The sequence below is a fragment of the Zophobas morio genome, unplaced genomic scaffold (genome assembly GCF_036711695.1).
Source record: "Zophobas morio isolate AGI-343-1 ecotype UQ-CSIRO unplaced genomic scaffold, CSIRO_AGI_Zmor_V1 ptg000031l, whole genome shotgun sequence".
Classification (NCBI taxonomy): Eukaryota; Metazoa; Arthropoda; class Insecta; order Coleoptera; family Tenebrionidae; genus Zophobas; species Zophobas morio.
This window is the reverse complement of record NW_026972136.1, coordinates 5,044,960-5,070,663: the sequence shown is the minus strand read 5'-3', so window position 1 is coordinate 5,070,663 and position 25,704 is coordinate 5,044,960. Positions and strand designations below refer to the sequence as shown.

The window sequence follows — 25,704 nt, the reverse complement described above, 5'->3', positions numbered from 1 at the left end:
TTCAACAAAGTATAACTAACGTTTAAAATTTATAGACGGGCTAGAGAATCTAGATTATTTAATTCGTTTAGAATCCAAACACTTTAAAGAGCTTACAGTAGCTAGGCAGTTCAGAAAATCTATAGTTGTAAATTGTTAATCAAAATAGATCTGTATTATTCCCCCCAAAAAATTAATAACTTTATGTCAAAATTTTGCCGTATAAATTCTTCCCAAAATATGCAAAATATGATTAGTTTTTACTTGTGATTCATCATTGCATTCATATTTTTTAAAAATAAAATATTTTCATATTTTCTCGATATTTAATAACCCCTAAACAAGGCCGTAACTAGAGAGAGGCTAGGGAATGCTGAGCCTAAACAAGTTATAATTAATCAAATGTGAATTACTACATCGAAAATCAAAATACAATCTAGTGTTTTATTCAATAAGCGGAAGTCAGAGCAATAAAAAAGTTTGAATCCTAGGATGACAATAATCTTTTAATTACTCGTGTCAAAACAATAAAACACTATTAAGACTAATAATAATCTATTTAACATTTGTGTTTATTTAATTGTTGGAAACTACATAAAGTCAGTGAAACTCATAAGTTGCTACCAAAACCTATTTCAACGTTCATCTTCCAATTAATTCAGTTGAGTACTATTTAACTGTGTAAGTAGAGCAAAATATGACCATGCTGTTTTCATAATCTGAAAAAGATATTCATTGACCATACCATAAAATAAGATTTTCTTACTCGTTTAAATGTTTCCAAGGAAAGAGTAAATAAATTAAAAACTGATATTTTTACAGGTTTTGTCAAGCTTTGGGTAAATAGCATAAGACTTCGTTTGATATCATTTGGTAAACTTGTCCAGTTAGATTCAAAAGCTGCGTAGGAGACGAGGTTGCTCTAAAAATTAAAAAAACATACATATAACAATATAGTTTATCTATTTTATATCTTGAGAGAAAAGGAATTAAAAAATCAAAGTAACTTTTGTTGTTACCTTAACTTCAACTTCATTTCCAAACCAACAGTACATGGATATTTCCGAAGTGATGGCAATTCCGTACCACATAATAGACAAGAACTCGTTTGACAATGGTTCCAGCTAAAATAAATTAGGTTAAATAAAACCTCCACAAAAACCCATGCGTACTAAAGTAAGTCGAAACATTGTTATTCCAATCGAAATCCCGCTAATAATCAAGTGCCAAAACAGAATTATATCAAAAAACTGTTTACAGTTTTCAAGAAACCTGAAAAAAAAGTAAAATAAAAAGAAATTGTGTCCTCTCCACTTACTTTAAAATTTCCCTATGTTGAATTGCACAGTTTTTAAAATTCTCTAAAGCAGTACACTTCCGACTACTATCAGCTACGCTGGCGAATCGCCTCAAGTTATCACTTAACATGTCAAACTGGCACCCGATGCAGACCTTCAACCCGAATATCGTAGTGTCCACGCTCACATGGACCAGACAAAGATAAATAGCGCAGAAAATTTGATAAAAATAAACCAACTCAAAATACGGCGACCTGTCAAAACTGAACGGAAGCCACATTACATATGGCGTTTTTTCTCTTTCGCCTAGAACGAGCGGCAAGAAGGAGAAAAAGATCAACGAAAAGCAAGAGGTGTACAACAATTTAAACACAAACTTCCACAGCTTGAAATTTTCTTCTATTCTGATTTTCTGCACTCGATTTTTGGGCTGAAACCACTCCGATTTGAAGTTTTCCATGCACTTTTTTATCACGGACGTTTTTCTTATGATGAAGTAAATTTTAATGGGCCCCATAAGGTCGAATAAAGATACGAATATAATTGCAACTACCGACTGCAAGTCTTTGACGTAGTAGATAGCGACGTATTCTGAAAATGTGGGGTAGGCGGCGAACAATATTACCATTAAGGTGGCATAAAGCGTGTAAAGGTCTAGTTTATAGGACTGTTTACCCTCTGGCCATAGACCCAATTTTCTCATCACGCGTAAATTTGGATTGAAAATAGCATTCCAGTCGAACCATGATTCTTGGCCATCCATGTTTCTAGTTGTTGCCTTTTAATTATTAGGAAGTAACACACCTAGTTATGAAAGAAAAAGCCCTAAATAATTAATAGTTAACAATAGGTACTTACCTCATGTATCTATAACTTAATGTTCAGTCGTCACCTTATATAAGTTCAAACAAATCGACAAGTATTTTTGCGCGTGCTCTTAAAATCTACACTGTAGGCGTTTTGTAATGAGAAAATTTGGAACACCAACAATTTATTTTACCACTATAATAGCGCTAAATATAAATTTAACGAACAGTACAAAACAATTTTATTATTTTTTCTTAATTTATTTTCATCTGATATTTTCTTCAAAACCGACAAACTTCCAAAAACCTGAAAGGCAGATTACAATTCCGCTTAATATGTAACATGATAATGATAAAACTTACTTTTGACCTTAATTTTTCCTTTCACACATTTTTTGATGTAACAAGATTTGCACATTGCTACACATTTTGTCAAAATTATGTGCACAATTTCCACAATAGGACCTAAGTTGTAAAAAATTGTGTCATTATTAATATGGCACACCACAAATATGATCACTGCGAGACCACACCACACCATACAGAATATTTGTTTGCAAATTTGGCTACTTTTTGGCCACAAATGCACGTTCCTCATGATGATGTGCAAAATGATAAGAGAAAATAATTCTCACGTTTAGTCTGAAAATCAAAAACAAATAGATTAGATATTTATACTTACTTTTTCCGGATTTTTTTTTTACCGATTAATGAAAGTGAATATTTCCAGATTTTTTTTGTACTGGAGTGACACTTAAAGAATTGGTGAACACCCTACTACCTAACAAAGAATGTCTCCCTGAACTGAAAACAACTTTAAAAATTAGGGGGCATTTTTTCTAACTAATTATAGGCTTATACTCTTTATCTTTTATTTAACAAATTAAAAAACTATTGTTTTAAAACAAGTTCTAAACTTGAAATTTGATGGATGCGCCGGGCGAATTTATCTGAATTAAAATATTTGTCCAAATTCAAAAGCTTTATTTTTCTTATGCATTCAAAATAATTCAATTAAAAAAATATTCGTATGGTTACGGGTTAGCACGGCTCGTTTTCATCCCTAATTACGTTGTAGTTAGCTGAGTCAGCAGAGCAAAGTAAGACCACGCCGTTTTGAGAATCTAGTAAAAAAATATTGACAAGAAACCAACAACAAACTTGAAAATTAACATACCCTTGTAAAAGTATCCAACAACAGTTGCAGCAGATTGAAAGCCGAAATTCTTACAGGCTCGGGAACGTTGGTTATAAAAATTATCAAATTTTTCTTTACATCTTCGGGTAAGTCTGTCCAGTCAGATTCAAAGGCTGTGTAGGAGACGGGGTTGCTCTAAAAGTGGGATGAGTTGTGTTACGTAGCATAATTTTTCTTACCTTGACTTCCACTTCATTTCCAAACCAGCAGTACATAAAAATTTGTACAGTTATCGAAAAACCATACCAAAGAATTGAAAAAAATTCGCTGGACATTGGCTTCACCTGAAACAGTTTAACAATAAAAATTCATTTCTACCGGTGTTCATTTCAGTTATACTTACTAAAGTTAGTTGAAACATTGTTATCCCAATCGTGACCCCACTGATATTCAAATGCCAAAAAAGAATTACATTGAAGAACTGGTTACAACCATCAATAAAACTAAAAACGATGTTAGTAACAAATACATAAATTTTAATCAACGTACCTAAAAATTTGTTTATGGTAGATAATACAGTTTATCAAATCATCTCCAACATTAAATTTGCCGTTGCCACACTTTTCCATGTCTCTCAGATTATCGCTCAACATATCTAACTGACAACCAATATATACATTGAAACCAGATATGAAAGTGTCCACATTGGTGTGAACCACACAATAACTAGTGCTGCAAATTTGATAAACGTACATTATGTCAAAATACGGTGATTTGCTGCAATCAAATGGATACCAAACCAGAAAAGATAAATTTTTATCGCCACTGCGCCGGGTTAGAAGTGGTATCAACCAAAAAAAGTTACAAGCGAAACAAGCCACTAACAGTATCTTGTAAACAACTTTCCAAAAATTGATACTCGGTTCGATCATCAAAAGTTGGTCCCGATCTTTTGGCTGAAACCAGTCAGCTTTTAAATTTTCCATTCGTTCTTTAAGGACTTGGATCCTCGTTATGACGAAGTAAACTTTAATCCATGCCCTTATTTCTATGAGAGTTACGTAGATTATTCCTACCACAGCTTCCAGGTTATCACGGACGAAGTAAATATCAATAAGTTCTGATAAAATGTGGCTTGTGGGCAATAAAGTTACCATGAATGCGGCATAAAGTGCGTAGAGACCTGGTTTATAAGTTCCTTCGCCCTCTGGCCATAAACCCATTTTTCTTAAGAAGCGTACGTTGATGTCAAAATTGCCTTTCCAGTCATAGTGTGCTGCTCTATTATTCATGCTTATTCTTAACTGTTTTAACCTCAGCTGAAAATATAATTTGACTATGTTGTATGGCCAGTGATAAGTAAGAAGTTTCCTACCTTTATTTGTTTTGTGTTTGAATGGAGTAAAATTACAATTAGAGTATAACATGTACACAAGACGAAAGTCAATTTCTTAAAAGGAAATTTATTCCTTGCGATGTTCTTATCACTCCTACGATTTGTGTTATTTATGTTATGAACCAACCAATAAGTAGGTTAGTTTATGCAGGTGCACAAAAAATCGAAATATGTAATTCGTTGAGTTCCAAGATTGTACATACTGGCTTTCGAAAATTACCACATATGGATGCCGAAATAATCATATATGATAAACTTTTATTGCAGAGTATAGGTACATATTTTGCTCTCCACAAGAAATTACTAACTCGATATTCAATGTAATGTGGAATCAACTCATTAAAAATTAAAATGAAAATTGGTGGGAGTTGCCTTTATCTTAATAATCCATGGGTACACAACGACGCAGTAATAGAAATTTTTTTCTCATTTTTGAATAGTGTTTTAGCGTTCCTTGAAAGTTCTTTTTATAAAATAACTACGAAAAAAATAAAAAAAATCAATTTGCGATTCTTTCGAAATCTTATCTTCATTATAATTTTTCAAAAATTGGTGTTATAAAATTGGTGGATGCGCCGGGACAAACATGAATAAGGACGTAAATGTTAGTTTTTTTTATATTACTAGCTTGTTAAGGTCCTGAACAACATTTTAACTGGATCTAGAGCTTACATACAATAAAGGTATAAGCACAATCAGTTATTTTCTTCCTCACGCGTAGACCATTACCAATCCGAAGGAATTTAAGCCAAAAAAAACTAACAAATTCCATAAACCATTGAAAATACCGCATATCTTTTTCCAACTTACTTACTTGAAACTATGCAAAAAAAGGGAAAATATTTCGAAAGCTAACAACTTTACGGCTCTTTATTGTGACCGAATCATGACGTAAGGTAAAAAAATTAACTTGAAATTGTTCAGACAGCACTTCCCTCACAGATGAAGTTGATATTTTAGATTGGTTTTACTTAGCATATTTTTAGATAATCTCATCGATGTTTTGGTGATCTATATGATGTTCACCTCAAAACAAGTGCTAAATTTCAAAAATTGGTTTAGTAGTTGCTAAAAGAATCTCTGTAAAATTTTATTTCGCACTTTGGATTTCTTAAAAAAAAACAATATGAGCCACCAATGTTCTTTTAATCTGTTTCAAAATACATCGAGTGCCCCCACACTTCTTTAAATTCTGTAAAAAATGAATCACTAGGAATTTCAAAACCGTGAAAAGCAAAATTCCTTATATTTTGAGGCGAGGAAAGTTTGAGAAATTTTTAATTTGATTAACATTAACATTTTAATTCTTCAAGCGAACACAATTCTACAGGCTGATCAACCGTTTGACTTTCTGTGTATCAATGAGCCCTGGTTGAAAGACAATCATAACTCTCTTCTACCTTTATGGAAAACTCTAAAAGTCGAAAGATATTGCAATGAAATTCATACTGAATTTGCGACTAGTAAATTTAGAAATTTTAACATAATTTCTCTCCACGGATCCACTAATCGACATATTTCTCCTACAATTAGAATTATTATTAACTGAAATGTGTAAAAAATGCACTAATTATTGTTTCTGGTGACTTTAATACTTACTTTAATTTCAATAATAAATATGTGCAATGTCTAAGATACCTCCTAAGGTCGTTTGATTAAAAACAAATTAATACTTCCTCAACTCGAGGCAAAAACTGCCTCGATAATATCTTTACAAACTTGTCCACAGATAAATGTTTAGCAACAGTCTACAATACTGGATCATACTGGTCTTTGTATGACATTTATGACTTCCAAAATAAATATAGTAACAAAGGAAATAACACATCGTTCTGTAAGAAAATTAGGTTTATTTAAATTTTATAATATAGACAACAATATGTATGTTTCAATAATTCAGCGTCGTTTAAGCAAAAATTAGTTGCAGGAGTGCCGCCAGGGTCAGTGCTTGGGCCATTTTTATTTTTGGTGTACATTAACAACATTTCAAATCTAATTTTAGATGGTAAATTTGTTTAATTGCAGACGATACGTCAGTCTTAATGTCTGGGAAAGATAGGATGAAACGTCAAGTAAAGCCGAACCAGTAATTAGTAATTGGTTTTCAGAAAACAAATTGTTAACCAATAAAGCCAAAACGCAACATTTACTTTTTTCACTTTCAAGTGAGATTAATGAAAATGATAATGTAAAATTGGTTTCCATCTTGATGGTAAATTGACTTGGGAGGTTCATGGTGATCATTTGTTAAAAAAATTGGCAACTAAATTATTTCTGTTCCGAAAGCTTTATTGTGTTGTTTCTCAAAATGTTCTTGTAACTGCTGATTTTGACACAATTCACAGTAATTTTTCTTATGGTATACTCATTTGGGGTCATTCTGCTCATGCTGCAAGGATATTCTCTTGTCAGAGAAAGTGTGTTTGGGTTATTGGTGGACTCGGGTACAGAGAAGATTGTCAACAACCATTTGGTAATATTTTCTTCATATTTTTGTAAGAAGGTGTCTGTTATCCACATCATAAAAGTCTCAAGCAAAAACGTTTAGGTGTATGTTTTTTTGTTCATTTTGAGCACAATATTTCTTCATTTCAGAAAAATAATATAACCATTTTTAAAATAAGTCGAACAGATTTATGAGATTTCATCAGTTCTAACGTCATACGATAAAAATTACGCCAAAATTTGATAAATAAATGGAAGTACTTTCGTTCATGATTTCTTCTAGCACACCTAATTTTTCTTCAAGTTTCTCACAAAACCCTGAAATAACTAAAAATGAGGTGAGAAAAAGAAACAGCATTTTAACCGTTTTAGATACACATAAATTGCAACAAATGGATTAACCTACATATAAATTTTAGTTCGAAAAGTTTCAAAGTAAAACAGAAATTTACAACTTAAAGTTACTTATTTCTTGAGCTAAGTTGGTCCAGAAGAGCAAAATACGACCAGGCAGTTCTAAGAATCTGCAAAACAATTGTTTAATAATGTTTAATCTCTTAAGGTTGCAAACTTACTGTCATAAATGTGTCTAAAGAAAGGTAAAAAACATTGAAAGCGGATATCTTGATCGGTTCAATAACATTTAAGACAAAAATGAATAAATTCTTTTTTACATCTTCGGGTAATTCAGTCCAGTTTGATTCAAATGCTGCGTATGAAACCAGGTCGCTCTAGAAAAAACTCGATTAAAGTTCTGAATCATGTAGGTTTTAGCCGATATAGTTACTGTCAATTCTACTTCATTACCATACCAACAATACATGTAAATCTGAATAGTAATGGCAAATCCATACGTGACAAGTGTATAGAATTCACTAGAAAATGGCACCACCTAAACAGTTTATTTACTACAAAAATACCATATCTTTATTTACGTAAATTACCATGGTTAGCTGAAACATAGTTATTCCAATAGCCACTCCATTTATAATCAGGTGGCAAACAAATATCCAATTAAAAAATTTACAACCTTCAACAAAGCTAAAATTTACAATTTCAGTATAAAATAAATTCCTCCAGTATAGCTACCTTAAAATCCTCTTATGATGTAAAACGCATTCAATCAAACCATTATTGAAGTTGTCCGATATCTTGGTAAAATTTCTTAAGTTATCACTTAATATATCAAACTGACATTTTATATATACATTGATAATGTGATTCAAATTGTCAACACATAAGTGAACAAAAGTCAAATAGCTTGAACCGATTACTTGAAAACCATACGTAATTTCGTACAAAGGTGAAATTTTGTAGTCGTATGGATACCACGCCAGAAATGGTAAACGCTTTTCTTTCGCAGACGCATCCAGAAGTGGATAACTCATCGAGAAGGTGATCCATGAGGTACATAGAATCACAAACATCCTGTAGATCGATGTCCAAGATTTGATACTAGTTTCAATCAAAACTTGTTGTTGATGATTGGTCGTTGAAAACCAGTTACTTTTTAAAAGACTGATGCGTTCCTTGAGATTTTTCGTATTTTTTATAACGAAGAAAACTTTGAAACTCGCTGTAATTTCTATCAAAAGTATGTATATAATGGCAACGACAGTTTCTAATTGGTTGCGGACGAAGTAAATGTTGATCACTTGTGTGGCAATGTGGCAGGCGACGAAAAACGTGACCGTGAAAGCACCATACACCATATAAAATCCCGGCTTGTAAATTTCGTTCTTTTTTGGCCACAAACCCATTATTCTCAAAAATAGAATGTTCAAGTTGATGGTTCTTTTCCATTCGTGATGGACTTGATCCATGTTCATTTCTAGTTGTGGAACCAAAGCGTTTAAAACATATATTATTCGTTCACTGTGTATTCTTTTACTTATAATACATAAAATTATTTTTACAGCGTTTTTATACTCTTGGGGAAATACTTCATACAGCCAATCATATATCATGTCCTTGCTTCTGCGCAAAATACGTAAGTTATTGTCTTAATTTACAAATAGATAAGAGATTAGAAGATTTTTAATTTTTTTTAACACAGGAAACTTGATATTTTCTCGCTTAACTCCTCTAATGAATTTGTTACCTGTTTACTTGTGCATTTTTCTACGATTTGGTTGTATATTTTTACAAAAGTCAGCAAACTTTATCAAGGGCACACCTTTTAATAAAAACTGTCGCCTTGAACTAAAGCAGACGCAAATTGGAGAAATAAATTTTTAAGCACTTTACCAACCTAACAATTATTATATGGTATGTTATTAACATGTTTTGAAAATTAAATTTCTCTTAGACTGAAGCCTGTAATTACCAACAAATAATAATCTTTTTTTTAATACTTTTCCCTCAACAAAACAATCAATTGGCATCAGAGAATAATTAATTAAGAAACTGCATAAATTATTAATTGAACGAAACGTTGAAAGTGCAATTATCTAATTACGGAAACACACCCCTAAGTTCATTGGCGTTGGAAATTTGGATGAATCTGCCATAACGTAGTGTATCCATCCATCGCAGTGGTTTAGTTGGTAAGTTCGTTTTTCTGTTTAAAATAAAATACATTGTGTTTCCAGTTCACACAATAATAAAAATGCATTTAACCACCTTAACTGAAACAAATAAGAAGCATTTCGTAATATTTTTTCATATTTTTCTAAGAACATATTTCTTATTCACGTCATTTCAGTAAAATTATGTAACGATTTTAGAAAGGTTTACATGATTTCCACATAGTTCTACAAAAAATTATGGATTTGAGATTGGCATTCAAAGTACACAGTACAACCGGATAGACTTCAATTTTATCAATATCTCTTTTGCTAAGTGATTAGATTACGTTTTGTGCATTAAAATGCATTTTTCTCCGATATTTAAACCCACACAGCAAAAATCATAACGAATCCGTGATGCTCAGCAGACTTTACCCAAGAATAATCCAATGTGCAGTTGATTTGATCACGTCTAATTTTTTTTCTATTCCTGGATAATTAATAAGTCTAAAAATTTAAAAAATTTAAGATCTGTCAGTGTAAATATCAAAACATGAAAAATTCCAACTGGCGTCTAAAAATATTTGAATTTAATAACGTCATTTGAAGAAAATTAAGCTGAGATTTGATGAATAAATGGAAATACGTACACGATTTCTTTTAACCTACGTTGTTTTTGTCTTCAAGTTACTTATTAATTCCCGAAATAATTAAAAATGAAGTCAATTCCGGCACCTCCACTAGTTCTAATCAAAAATTTTGATTTGTTAAAGTGGTTAAAATAGGTAAGTTTTATAGGAAATTTTTTCACGATCAATAATCTCTGCTTATTTCCAACATCTCGTGGAATATCATAGAATTTTTGTTACGGAAAGATTTATTTTGTCCGATATTTTGCCATTTAGTTATTTTGTTCAATTCTTGAATAAATATTGGTTCCTTTTAACCTGCATTATTTTGGTAATCAAGTTTTTTATAAATTTTGGATCTGAATAGAAACGAAATTACAAAACAGTTACCAATTTGCAACGAAAGAATCTAACCCATTAGAATTCTAAATTATAGTTAAAATTCAACCTTACCTTCCTCCTATTTCATCTCAGAAACTCAAAGTCGACATCAAGTAAAACTTTGGAAATTATAAAAAAAAAATATAAAAATTACCAACCATTCTAATGATGATGTCGAAAGGCACTCTAAATACTTTTAAACAAGAAAAAACGTGATTTCGCAAAGAAAAGAACACAGCTCGAAAGGAAACTTTATCAAAAAATTATAGCCAATTAGATACAAATAAATAATTACAAATGGAGTCAAAAAATACATTTTCGTTAATCAACGAAAATAAAAATTTTAGTAGGAAAAATTTCAAAGTAAAATCTAAATTTACTTATTTCTCAAATTAATTTGGTACAGCAGTGCGAAATACGACCAGGCGGTCTTGAGTATCTGTAAAAAAATTTTTAATTGTGGTTAATTAATCCAAGTTGCAAACTTACTGTCATAAAAGTGTCTAAAGAAAGGTAAAAAACATTGAAAGCTGATACCTTGGTTGGTTTGATAACATTTAAGACAAAAATTAATAAATTCTTTTTTACATCTTGGGGTAGTTCAATCCAGTCTGACTCAAATGCAGCGTAGGAAACCAGATTGCTCTAGAAAAAAATCGATTAAACCTGAAACCTGTAATTGATATTTACATTTTCATAAATAAGTTGTTAAATTGGATACACTTACCCTTAATTCTACTTCATTACCATACCAACAGTACATAAAAATCTGAATAGTAATGGCAAATTCATACATACAAAGTGACCAGAATTCACTAGAAAATGGCACCACCTATCAAGATCAATAAGTAAAAAAATCTCAATTTAGATAACTTGCCATGGTTAGCTGAAACATTGTTATTCCAATTGATACTCCACTTGTAATCAAGTGGCAAACAAATAACCAATTAAAAAATTTACAGTCTTCAACAAACCTAAAATTTATTCTTTGAATCTAAAAGAAAAACTTCCGTTTGAACCTACCTTAAAATCCTCTTATGGTGTAAAACGCACTCAATCAAACTCTTATTGAAGTCGCTCGATGTCTTGGTAAAATTTTTTAAATTGTCACTTAATATATCAAACTGAGATTTTGTATATATATTGACCGTGTACATCACATTATCAACATTGATATGCACCAAAGTCAAATAGCTTGAACTAATCAACTGAAAAGCATACGTAATTTGGTACAATGGTGAAAGTTTGTAATCGTATGGATACCACGCCAGAAATGGTAAACGTTTTTCTTCCTCAGACGAATCCAAAAGTGGATAAATCAACCAGAACATGACACATAAGACACATGTGGCTAAAAACATCTTGTAAACAGATTTCCAAAATTTTATATTAGATTCTATCAAAACTTTTTGTCGATGATCCTTCCTTGGAAACCAGTTGGTTTTTAGAAGGCTCATCCGTTCCTTGAGCTTTTTCGTATTTTTTATAACGAAGAAAACTTTAAAAATCGCCATAATTTCTATCAAAATTATGTAGACAATGGCAACGACAGTTTCTAATTTGTTACGGACGAAGTAAATGTTAATAACTTGCGTGGAAGTATGGCAGACGACGAAAAGCGTTATCATGAGGCCACTATACACCATATAAAAACCTGGCTTGTAAATTTCGTTCTTCGGCCATAAACCCATTATTCTCAAAAATCGGACGTTCATGTTGATGGTATTTTTCCAGTCGTGATAATCACCCATCTTCAGTTTTAAATTTTAAATAACTGCATCAAGTGTACTGTGGTACCAAAGTGTTTAGTTTTAGCGCATAAATAATTTGTACAGCATTTATACTTTTACGTGTTCCCTATTTACAGCCAATCAGTTTTCATGTAGTTGCTTCTGCGCAAAATACACAAGTTATGGTTTAAATTTTATAATAGGTAAGAGATTAAAATTAATTTAAAATTTTGTTAAAAAAAATCGATAGTTTTTCTATAGCATGTGTATCTTTCTACGATATGTATGTACAGAAAATTGATCACGGACACACCTTTTGATAAAAACTAACTCCTTGAACTAAAGCAACCGCAAAACAGAGAAATCAATTTTTAAGCACTTTAATAACCTAACAATTATTATACGGCATGTTATTTACATGTTCTGAAAATTAAATTTCTTTTAGAGTCAAACCTGTAATTACGAACAAATTATACAATTTCTTTCTGAATGGTTTTTCATCAACCAAACAACTAACTAGTATCAGAGAATAATTAAGTTTAAAAGTACATATATTATGAATTGATCGAAACGTGAAAAGTGTAATTATCTAATTACAGGAACTCACTTCTAAGTTCACTTGTGTTGGGTATTTGCCGAATTTGACATTCACCGTAACATAGTGTGTGTTCTCATCCATCACAGTGGTTTAGTTGGTAAGTACTTTTAGTGTTTACAGCAAAATACATTTCGTCATTTCGTAATATTTTCTTCATATTGTTGTGGGAACATATTTATTTTTTATTCACGCCATAAAAACTGCAAGCAAAAACGTTTTGACCTTTTTGTTTTGTCTGTTTTGAAAACAAATCTTTATCTACTTGAATAAATTAATGTAATAATTTAAAAAAAAATCAGATACAAATGTCTTCGGTGCATATTTAACGGATAATAAAATATTTTAAATTCAAATACTGGTTCGTAAAGAAATATGTACACAATCTTACAGATTCCTGAAATAATTTCTTATTCATATAACAATAACATAGATTTTTTAAGAAAAATATTAATGTCCCAATTTATTTATTTAGCCAGATTCTTGAGTGAATTCAAGATTTATTCTAACGAACACTATGTTTAATCAATTTTCTTGGAAATTCTAGAAATGGATAGAAGATCCACACATTTTTTTCGAAATATTTACCACTTATTAGTCTGTTCACAAATCGAGATTCTTGAAGAAGTATACGATCTCTTTTATTCACATTTTTTACAAAATGTTGAAATAAGTAGTAATAAAATTCGAAATTATCCCGGCGCCTCCGCTATTTCATTAAAATAAAAATTCATCCGAAAGTTTTAAAATTTATCATTCTTCTCGGAAATATTTTCAGGACAATAAATCTATGTTTAGTCCGTTCACATCCTGTGGAATAACGTAGAATTTTCTTTTATTACAAATTATCCAACATTTTTTCCTAAACACCAAAATTTCTCAAAATTGTGTTAAAATATGCCATTCTTATAGAAAATGTTTTCAGGACTACAAATGCTTCAGTATATCTGCACTTTTCGCCCATATCTTTTGTTGGAATAGAGTTTGAAATTAATCTGACATACGAATTTTTATATAAAAACTTTGACCCTTCATTTTTTTGGGCAATTAATTTACTGGTTTGCTTATGCAACTCAAATTCGAGATTTTTCAAGACATACAAGATTTTTTCTAACGTCTGTTGCATTTTATTTACGTTCTTTACAAAATTGTTAAATAAATAGAAATGAAATTCGAAATTATCCCGGCGCCTCCGCATTTCATAAAAAATTTAAATTCGTCAAAACGGTGCTAAAACATGTTACTCTTATTTCAATTTATTTTAAAGACACGAATTTATGCTTGGTTTGCCTATATATGAAAACATATAAGAAAACTTTTTTATTTGCGATAAATTTGTGAAAATCGGTCTGAAAAAGGGCCACTTGTTTGTGCTATCTATGTAATCCGCCTATGAAAATGCTTTAAATTTTTTCTCAAATTTAAAGAAAAATTAGCAAGGTAGATTTATGCAAAGCTTGGAAGTTGTCTTGTTAGAAAATTTTCTTTGTGTAATCTTCTCGCTTCATTTCCTTCGGTATTAATATAAAATAATGCGAGGTTTATAAAAATAACAACCACATTCTTTTCATAATTTTTTTTTAATTTCTTATAACATTTAAGCTAACAAGTCTATCGTAAAAAAATTAAACAATATACAGTGTGAGATACTTACAAATATATTCCACTTCACACTATTCATTAAATTTTTTTTTACGTACCGACCTGATTTTCTGAATTTTAATCCATCTTTTTTAAACGTTAACGTTGAATATTAGTGCCTCGAAATTAAAAAAAAAGTAATCCCTCAAATATCACATGAGTAATTTATAAAATATTGATCATTTTCTTAATCAATAAAATAAAAAATTCCAATACAAACTACACAATAATTTTATTAACATGTTTGAAGTCGAAACAATAAGAAATATTTATAGTGCAATTGCCAATTTATAAAAGGATCCAAAATTAGAATGGATGAAGTGTTGCTATGATTGATAGATGAGTTGGGTTCCTCTTCGTTAAAATTTCTCAAATAAGAACGCTCGTTGCTACCAACTGATATCGAACAATATACAAAGTGTTCAAAAAATGGAGCACCAACTTTATTGTGGTTCAGGACAATTTATGGGTCTGAGAAAAAATAATTTAAAAAATCCTTTTGTACTTTGAAGTTCAAAGTTTAAATTTTCTTTTTAAAATTTCAATATATTTTAATCCACTACTTTGCGTTGGGTATCTGAAATCGATTGTAATTTCATTATACAAAATAGTTTTGGAGACATTTTGCCTTTATCTTCAGATTTCTTCATTTTATAACACTACAAAAAACTTAAAAATTCTTTAGGATTAGGATGAATCTGACGACAGTGGGTAAGTTTTCGCATGTTTTGGCTAGGTAGCTAAATAAATATTTAGTTTTTGTAAGTGAACCTCAAATTGACGTAAAGAATGTTTTTATGATTTTTATCGAAATTAGAGTAATGATTTTAAGCATAATAGGGACAATTCTGAATCAAAGTCGTTCAATTTAAAGGGTGTTAAATTGCAAATTTCCATAGTAACGAGTTAAATTCGTAAATCTGATTGGCTGTTTATTTTTTAACAACCTTTAAATTTTAACGGGTTTGATTCAGAATTGGGCCTATTATCTTTGAGTTGGTGCTTCATTTTTTGAATACCCTGTATAAACGGACGCCTCGTTTGCCTCCTACGTTTTGACGGGCATTATTTTGAACTTAATTTAGGACTAGTTTTAACCTATTGGTATGGGGAAAAGTAGTATAAGCAACTCAGGTTTAAGTAGGTTTTAATCACTTGTTACTTAATATTCTTTTGTTTTATTACTTAATTCATTTATAAAGAATAGCTGTTGTTTATTTTTTATCGCTAAACCTAACATAATAGATTGAAATATTTTAAACAAAATTTTTGCTTAAATTCATATTAGATTTTGTGTATCAATGATAGAAATGTTATAATAAAATCTTGTTATCAATTTACAATACAAGTGCCTGAACAGAAGATTAACATCAACAAATACAAAAAGCAAAGAATACTCCAACAAGGACCTAACTATTTTGATCAAAATATCCAAAAGTGCTCTTAATAATTTAAACACGACAAAATCTGATATTTAAAAGAAAAAGGGCCGTTAGAAAGGAAACTAACACTTTATTTCAACAATTTTAATCAAGTGCTTGGGTTAGATATACATAGATAGCAACAACTAGATTAAAAAAATACTAAATTAAGCTGAATAATTTTAATAGCAAAAGTTCAAATGCAAGAAAATATATATATAAATTTACTACTTTATTTATCCCTCGAACTAAGTTGGTACAGAAGAGCAAAATACGACCAGGCAGTACTTAGAATCTGAAACACAATTTTCTAATAAGTTTTAAATATTCTAAGTTGCAAACTTACGGTCATGAATGTCTCAACTGAAAGATAAAAAACATCGTAAGCTGATATCTTGATTGGCTTAATGACATTTATGATAAAAATTAATAAATTCTTTTTAACATGATGGGGCAATTCGGTCCAGTCTGACTCAAATGCTGCGTATGAAACCAGGTTGCTCTAGAGAAAATTCGATTAAAGCTTTTGATGTAGTTTTCAATTTTTTTAGGTGCACTTACCTTTAACTCTACTTCATTTCCGTACCAACAATACATAAAGATCTGAGCAGTAATGGACAATCCATACGAAACGAGCGAATAGAATTCACTACTAAATGGCACCACCTAAATAGATAATTCGTTAAAAAAATAACAAATATTTATCTACATAACTTGCCAAAGTTAGCTGAAACATTGTTATTCCAATTGAAACTCCACTTATAATCAAGTGGAAAACAAATATCCCACTAAAAAATTTACAGTCTTCGACAAAACTAAAATTTACAATTTCAGTATAAAAAAAAAATTCTTCCATTTACACCTACCTCAAAATTCTCTTGTGATCTAAAACGCACGTAATCAAATTGTTATTCAAGTCGCTAGATACCTTGGTAAAATTTCTTAAGTTGTCACATAAAATATCAAACTGACATTTCGTATACACATTGAATGTGTACATTAAATGATCAACATTGAGATGAATCAAACTCAAATAGCTTACACTGATTACTTGAAAACCATACGTAATTTCGTACAAAGGTGAAATTTTATAATCGTATGGATACCATGCCAGAAATGGTAAACGCTTTTCTTCTGCTGATGCATCCAAAAGAGGAAAAGTCATCCAGAAAGCGCTACTTGAGAAACATACAACCATAAACATCCTGTAAACAGTTTTCCAAAATTTGACACTGGATTCTATCAAAATGTGTTGTTCATGATTTATCCCTTGAAACCAGTTACTTTCTAAAAGTGTCACTCTTTCGTTAAGCTTTTTGATATTTTTTAGAATGAAGAACACTTTGACAAAGCCCGTAATTTCTAGCAGTATTATGTACACAATTCCAACGACAGATGCCAAGTTTTCACGGACGAAGTAAATGTTAATCACTTGTGTGGCAATGTGGCAGACCACGAAAAGCCCGATCATGAGGCCACCATACACCATGTAAAAACCTGGCTTGTAAATTTCGTTCTTCCTTGGCCACACACCTATTATTTTCAAAAATAGAAGGTTCATGTTCATGGTGTTTTTCCAGTCGTGATGGACTGCATCCATGTTCACTTCTAACTGATAATAAATAGATAAGTGTAGAATGTTACCAAAGTGTGTGAAACATATATTTTGTCGATCAGTGTGTATACTTATAACACTTAAAATAATTTTTGCAGCATTTATACTTTTGTGTGTTTGCTTTTTACAGCCAATCATTTGTCATGTATTTGCTTCTGCGCAAAAAAACGTATGTTATGTTAATAACTTACAAATAGGTAAGAGCTTAAAAAATATTTAACAATTTTGATAAAAAGGAACACTCTTTTTAACTAAAATCTCAAATAAAATTTTTAATTAGGTGTTCACGTGTGTATTTTTCTACGATTTGTATATATATTTTAACAAAACGGAACAAACTTGATGAAGGACACACTTTTCAATAAAAAGTGTCTCCTTGAACTAAAACAACCGGAAAAGAGAAATTAATTTTTAAACTCTTTACTACCTAACAATTACTATAGGGTGTATTTATTAACATATTTTGGTCATATTGAATGAAAATTAAATTTCTCTTAGAGTGAAGCCTGTAATTACGCACAAATTATACAATTTTTCTCTGAATAATTTTCCCTCATCAAAACAATAAATTATCATCAGAGAATAATTAATTAAGAAAGTACATATATTATTAATACACGGAAAACCGTAAAGGTGTAATTATCTAATTACGGGAACACACCCCTAAGTTCAGTGGTGTTGGACCTTTGGTGAATTTGGCATTCATCTTATTTAGTGTCTTCATCCATCGTAGTGGTTTAGTGGGTAAGTACTTTTTTGTGTTAAGAACAAAATACATTGTGTTCCCAGTATGTTTAATTATCAGCACTAGCTTACTAAAGATGGTACTAATCATCTTAACTGACTTTTCTAATGTTTTCTTCATATTTTTGTAAGATGTTTCTTATTCACGTCATGCAAATCTCAGGCAAAAAATTTTGGTGTTTTGTCCATTTTGCGCACAATTATTTATTAATTTGGTTAAAGTAAAGTAACTAAATATTTTAGATATTTTTCATGAGAATGTGCCAATTTCCGAGAGATTTCACCCATTCTTACGAAAATTCTGCAAATAAATTTGAAAAGAATTTAGAATACGGTTTTCTCCGTGATTTTTTAAAGACAGAGCCAAAATCAACAGAGATCTAAGACCCTGAGAACATTTGATATAAGACTTACCCCATTTCCTTCTGAAGCGCGTAAGTAATGAATAATTATAAAAAAAATTATATCAACAATGTCTACGAAAGTTCTCTATCAAACAACAGATTTAAGAAACAGTTACACATTTCTCTGAGTATCAGAATACCCTAAGTAAGTAACACGCAATAAAATTTTTGAAATATCTTCATCCAAATACTTACTTGCCTTTACGGTATTTTTGTTAAAGTATCCCACACTCCTGAAATAAATAACAATGAAATGAGAAATTATTTTGGCTCCTGCATCATATTTAACCCTAAATTTAAATGCGCCACAATGGTGTTAAATTAAGTAATTTTTATAGAAAATTTTCTCTAGATCAAGAGTCTCTGTTCACTGCTCATATCCCGTGGAATAACCGCAATTCTTTTTTACGAAAAGGATTTATTTCGTCTGACATTTTTCTATTTTGTTATTCTGTTGAGAGAGCGACATTCTTGAACAAATTCATGATTCTTTTAGCGGGCATTATTAAACCCTCAGAAATAAAAAAAAAAAACTGTTTAATGACTTAATGTACTGACGTCACTTCAAAATTGCACATCCTGAATTCGTTTTAAATTGAATAAAATAACATAGTCCTGTCCTGCATGTAGTTTATGACTCCGTTTTGAGATTTTCTTGAAACGTCAAGATTTTTGGAAAAAAAAATCAAAATTGTAAAACAACATTTTGTAATTTAATTTTGAATCTGCAAAACGTAAGCGTAATATATTTAGATGTTTTATTAAATTTACGCCTTAAAAACTCCTCCTTATACGCATCATAAAACCTGCTGATTTTCAAAAGAATTTCTAAAAATTTCAATATTTCAACGGTCGATTCTAGGAAAACCGTTGGAGTCATTAAAGAAACGACACCAGAAGTGATTTCTAGAGCTCGAAATATTCAAGAAAACTGTGAAAAATTTCAGGGACATAGATCTCGACATGTTGATTCCAACAATATAACGTGTTGATGATTATGGAGCAACGTTTTCGAAAGAATCTGTACGAAATGCGAATTTTTGACAATTTCTAAAATTTTCGATATTTCAACGGTCGATTCTAGGAAAACGGTTGCAGTCATCAAAGAAACGAAGCCGGAAATGAGTTCTAGAGCTCGAAATCTATAAGAAAATGTATTTGGTTAAGTTTCGAAAATGTCAAAATTTGGCCGAAATTTGAAGAAAATAAAAAACCATTGGAAAAATTTCATTTTTAAAAAAGTTGTCTAAAAATTGTGACAAAAATCAGGGACGCACACCTCGACATGTTGATTCGAAAAATATAGCATGTTGATGGTCACGTGGTAATATTTTCGAAAGAATCGGTACGAAATGCGAATTTTTGAAAATTTCTAAAAATTTCGATATTTGAACGGTCGATTCTAGGAAAACCGTTGGAGTCATCAAAGAAACATTGCCGGAAATGAGTTCTAGAACTCGCAATCTTCAAGAAAATGTGTTTGGTTAAGTTTCGAAAATGTCAAAATTCGGCCGAAATTTGAAGAAGGGGGGACCATTGGAAAAATTACACTTTTAAAAAAGTTGTCTAAAAATTGTGAAAAAATTCAGGGACGTAGATCTCGACATGTTGATGCCAAAAAATATAACGTGTTGGTGATTACGGAGCAACATTTTCGAAAGAATCGGTAAGAAATGCGAATTTTTGACAATTTCTAAAAATTTCGATATTTCAACGGTCGATTCTAGGAAAACGGTTGCACCCATCAAAGAAACGAAGCCGGAAATGAGTTCTAGAGCTCGAAATCTATAAGAAAATATATTTGATTAAGTTTCGAAAATTTCAAAATTTTGCCGAAATTTGAAGAAGGGAGGAAATTTTAAAAAAATTCACTTTTATAAAAGTTGTCTAAAAATTCTGAAAAAATTCAGGGACGAGATCTCGACATGTTGATTCCAAAAATGTAATGTGTTGGTGATTATGGAGCAATATTTTCGAAAGAATCGGTACGAAATGCGAATTTTTTTTTATTTCTAAAATTTTCGATATTTTAACGGTCGATTCTAGGAAAACGGTTGGAGTCATCAAAGAAACGAGGCCGGAAATGAGTTCTAGAGCTCCAAATCTATAAGAAAATGTATTTGGCTAGGTTTCGAAAATGTCAATACTTGGCCGAAATTTGAAGAATTTGGAAAAATTTCACTTTTAAAAAAGTTGTCTAAAAATTGCGAAAAAATTCAGGGACGTAGACCTCGACATGTTGGTTCCAAAAAATGACGTGTTGGTGATCACGGAGCAACATTTTCTAAAGAATCAGTACGAAATGCGAATTTTTGACAGTTTCTAAAATTTTCGATATTTCAACGGTCGATCCTCGGAAAACGGTTGCAGTCATCAAAGAAACGAGGCCGGAAATGAGTTCTAGAGCTCGAAATCAACAAGAAAATGTATTTGGTTAAGTTTCGAAAATGTCAAAATTTCGACGAAATTTGAAGAAGGGAGGACCATTGGAAAAATTTCACTTTGAAAGAAGTTGTCTAAAAATTGTGAAAAAATTCAGGGACGTAGATCTCGACATGTTGATTCCAAAAATATAACGTGTTGGTGGTCACGAAGCATCATTTTCGAAAGAATCGGTACGAAATACGAATTTTTGTCAATTTCTAAAAATTTCGAAATTTCAACGGTCGATTCTAGGAAAACGGTTGCAGTGGTCAAAGAAACGTAGCCGGAAATGAGTTCTAGAGCTCAAAATCTATAAGAAAATGTATTTGCTTAAATTTCGAAAATATCAAAATTTTGCCGAAATTTGAAGAAGGGGGGACTATTGGAAAAATTTCACTTTGAAAAAAGTTGTCTTAAAATTGTGAAAAAATTCAGGGACGTAGATCTCGACATGCTGATTCCAAAAATATAACCTGTTGGTGATTACGGAGCAACACTTTCGAAAGAATCGGTACGAAATGCGAATTTTTGACAATTTCTAAAATTTTCGATATTTTAACGGTCGATTCTAGGAAAACGGTTGCAGTCATCAAAGAAACGAGGCCGGAAATGAGTGCTAGAGCTCGAAATCTACAAGAAAATGTATTGGGTTAGGTTTCGAAGATGTCAAAATTTGGCAGAAATTTGAAGAAGGGGGGACGATTGGAAAAATTTCACTTTGAAAAAAGTTGTCTAAAAATTGTGAAAAAAATTCAGGTACGTAGATCTCGACATGTTGATTCCAAAAATATAACGTGTTAGTTATTACCGAGCAACATTTTCGAAAGAATCGGTACGAAATGCGAATTTTTGACAATTTCTAAATATTTCGATTTTTCAACGGTCGATTCTAGGAAAACGGTCGTTGTCATCAAACAAACGAGGCCGGAAATGAGTTCTGGAGCTCGAAATCTATAAGAAAATGTATCTGGTTAGGTTTCGAAAACGTCAAAATTTTGCAGAAAAATTTGAAGAAGGGGGACCATTGGAACAATTTCACTTTGAAAAAAGTTGTCTAAAAATTGGGAAAAAATACAGGGACGTAGATCTCGACACGTTGATTCCAAAAATGTAACGTGTTGGTGATCACGCAGCAAAATTTTCGAAAGAATCGGTACGAAATGCGAATTTTTGACAATTTCTAAAAATCTCGGTATTTCAACGGTCGATTCTAGGAAAACGGTTGGAGACATCAAAGAGGCGAGGCAGGGAATGAGTTCTAGAGCTCGAAATCCATAAGAAAATGTATTTGATTAAGTTCCGAAAATGTCAAAATTTTGCAGAAAAATTTGAAGAAGGGGGACCATTGGAACAATTTCACTTTGAAAAAAGTTGTCTAAAAATTGGGAAAAAATACAGGGACGTAGATCTCGACATGTTGATTCCAAAAATATGACCTGTTGGTGATCACGGAGCAACATTTTCTAAAGAATCAGTACGAAATGCGAATTTTTGACAATTTCTAAATATTTCGATTTTTTAACGGTCGATTCTAGGAAAACGGTCCTAGTCATCAAACAAACGAGGCCGGAAATGAGTTCTGGAGCTCGAAATCTATAAGAAAATGTATCAGGTTAGGTTTCGAAAACGTCAAAATTTTACAGAAAAATTTGAAGAATGGGGACCATTGGAACAATTTCACTTTGAAAAAAGTTGTCTAAAAATTGGGAAAAAATACAGGGACGTAGATCTCGACATGTTGATTCCAAAAATGTAACGTGTTGGTGATCACGCAGCAAAATTTTCGAAAGAATCGGTACGAAATGCGAATTTTTGACAATTTCTAAAAATCTCGGTATTTCAACGGTCGATTCTAGGAAAACGGTTGGAGACATCAAAGAGGCGAGGCAGGGAATGAGTTCTAGAGCTCGAAATCTATAAGAAAATGTATTTGATTAAGTTTCGAAAATGTCAAAATTTTGCAGAAAAATTTGAAGAAGGGGGACCATTGGAACAATTTCACTTTGAAAAAAGTTGTCTAAAAATTGGGAAAAAATACAGGGACGTAGATCTCGACATGTTGATTCCAAAAATATGACCTGTTGGTGATCATGGAGCAACATTTTCTAAAGAATCAGTACGAAATGCGAATTTTTGACAATTTCTAAAAATTTCGATATTTCAACGGTCGATTCTAGGTAAACGGTTGGAGACATCAAAGAAACGAGGCCGGAAATGAGCTCTAGAGCTCGAAATCAATATGAAGATGTATTTAGTTAAATATAGCAACATTTTTAGTTTTGCTTAAACAAGTGGGTCAAAAAAATTAATGAATGAGTAAATTTATTTTATTGATTGAAACGGGAACGGCTCACTCCATTTTCTCAGAAAATTTTGAAATACAATACTGATATTTTTAGTATTACACTGCGCCAATCCAAGTTGATGTATATGTCCTTGTTTTATCTTGAACTGGTAACACGCTGTGACTACTTTTCTTTTGTGCTCTGACTAGTATTATCCATGTTGTTGACGTCGTCACAAATTTTTTATTGGTTAAATTAAGAACGAGTCACTCGATTTTCTCGAAAAGTTGAAGAATACGGGCGTCTTTATATAATAATGATAAAGAAGAATTATAATATTCAGAACATTATGTTCGATTGTAGTTTAATTAATTATTATTTTAGTCCTGTGTCTTCAGAAGACACTAATTTCTGCATCTCATTCTTTCGATGCAGATAAATAAACACTTGAGTGTCAGTTTGCAATTGCCTAGTGTTGAATGGCAAGGCTTGCTAGCGATGGATTTATCTTAAGTTCAATGTGGTGAGTCATCAAAATCTGACAACCGACTGTCAGTCAGTACCGTAACATGCACACTTCAGAAGGGAGTGGTTTTTAAATTAATTTTTTAAATCCCAAACAATAACACGCGGAAACATAATCTTAAGTGAACTGGTCAACACGCTAGCACGAATGCGGATGAATCTATTAGGCACTAATCTAAATAGGTGCAGGTGTTCAATGCAGGCCTAAATATAATAGGTTGAACTAATTTAAACGAAATTTTTGCTCGAATTCATTTTCAATTTTCATTCTCCACAACAAACTATATGAAATTGATAAAATGGTCGTGTTAGATCTTGTGTAACAGTCACAAAAAAAAAACAGTTTTGAACAGAAAATGAACATCATTAAACACAAAAATAATTGAAAAGAAAACTGTAACAAGTACCCAACAATTCTGATCCTAAAGTGTACTAAATAATTTGCACACGAGAAAACCTGATATTTCAAAAGAAAAAGGGCAGCTAGAAAGGAAATTCAATCTTTATTTCAACAATTTTAATCAAACGCGATATACATAGACAGCAACAATTAGATTCTAGAAAATACATTTACGTAAATTGAGCTGAATGATTTTAATAACAGAAGTTCCAGTGCAAAAAAATATACAGATTTATTTATTTCTCGAACTAAGTTGGTAAAGAAGAGCAAAATACGACCAGGCAGTATTTAGAATCTGAAACAAAATTTTCTAAAAAGGTTTAATTATTCGAAGTTGCAAACTTACGGTCATAAATGTCTCTACAGAAAGGTAAAAAACATCGAAAGCTGATATCTTGATTGGCTTAATGACATTTATGATAAAAACTAATAAATTCTTTTTAACATGATGGGGCAATTCAATCCAGTCTGACTCAAATGCTGCGTATGAAACCAAGTTGCTCTAGAAAAAACTCGGTTAAAGCTTCTGAAATATACAGGTTCTGATTAATATTATTCTAACTCGAAGTTTTTTTTTTTATAAAAACGTTCGTTTGTTTGTACAGTTTGACATTTTTTTTTGATGCACTTACACTAGATTCTACTTCATTTCCATACCAACAATACATAAAAATTTGAGCAGTAATGGCCATTCCATACGAAACGAGCGAATAGAATTCACTAGTAAATGGCACCACCTAAATACACCATTTGCTAAGAAAATAACAAATCTGGATTTACATAACTTACCAGGGTTAACTGAAACATTGTTATTCCTATTGATATTCCACTTATAATCAAGTGGAAAACAAATATCCCACTAAAAAATTTACAGTCTTCAACAAAACTAAAATTTACAATTTCAGTGTCAAAGAAATCCTTCCACTTAACCCTACCTTAAAATTTTCTTGTGATGTAAAACGCACACCTTCAAACCGTTATTGAAGTCGCTAGATATCTTGGTAAAATTTCTTAAGTTGTCACATAATATATCAAACTGGCATTTCGTGTACACATTGAACGTGTACATCAAATGATCGACATTGAGATGAACCAAAGTCAAATAGCTTACACTAATTACTTGAAAAAAATACGTAACTTCGTACAAAGGTGAAATCTTATAATCGTATGGATACCACGCCAGAAATGGTAAACGCTTTTCTTTCACAGATGTATCCATAAGTGGGTAAATCATCCAGAAAGCGTTACATGAGAAACACAAAACCATAAACATCCTGTAAACAGATTTCCAAAATTTGATACTCGATTCTATAAAAATGTTTTGCTGATGATTTATCCTTT

At 31.3% G+C, this 25,704-nt stretch overlaps 1 protein-coding gene across 1 annotated transcript; it reads right to left on the bottom strand.

Annotated features, from left to right (window-relative positions):
* Positions 1–1,293: 1,293 nt before the first annotated feature.
* On the bottom strand, positions 1,294–2,040 carry LOC135139595 (uncharacterized). Its single transcript, XM_064069893.1, has one exon. It carries the CDS (start codon positions 2,038–2,040, stop codon positions 1,294–1,296), a length of 747 nt encoding a protein of 248 aa, XP_063925963.1.
* Positions 2,041–25,704: the final 23,664 nt, after the last annotated feature.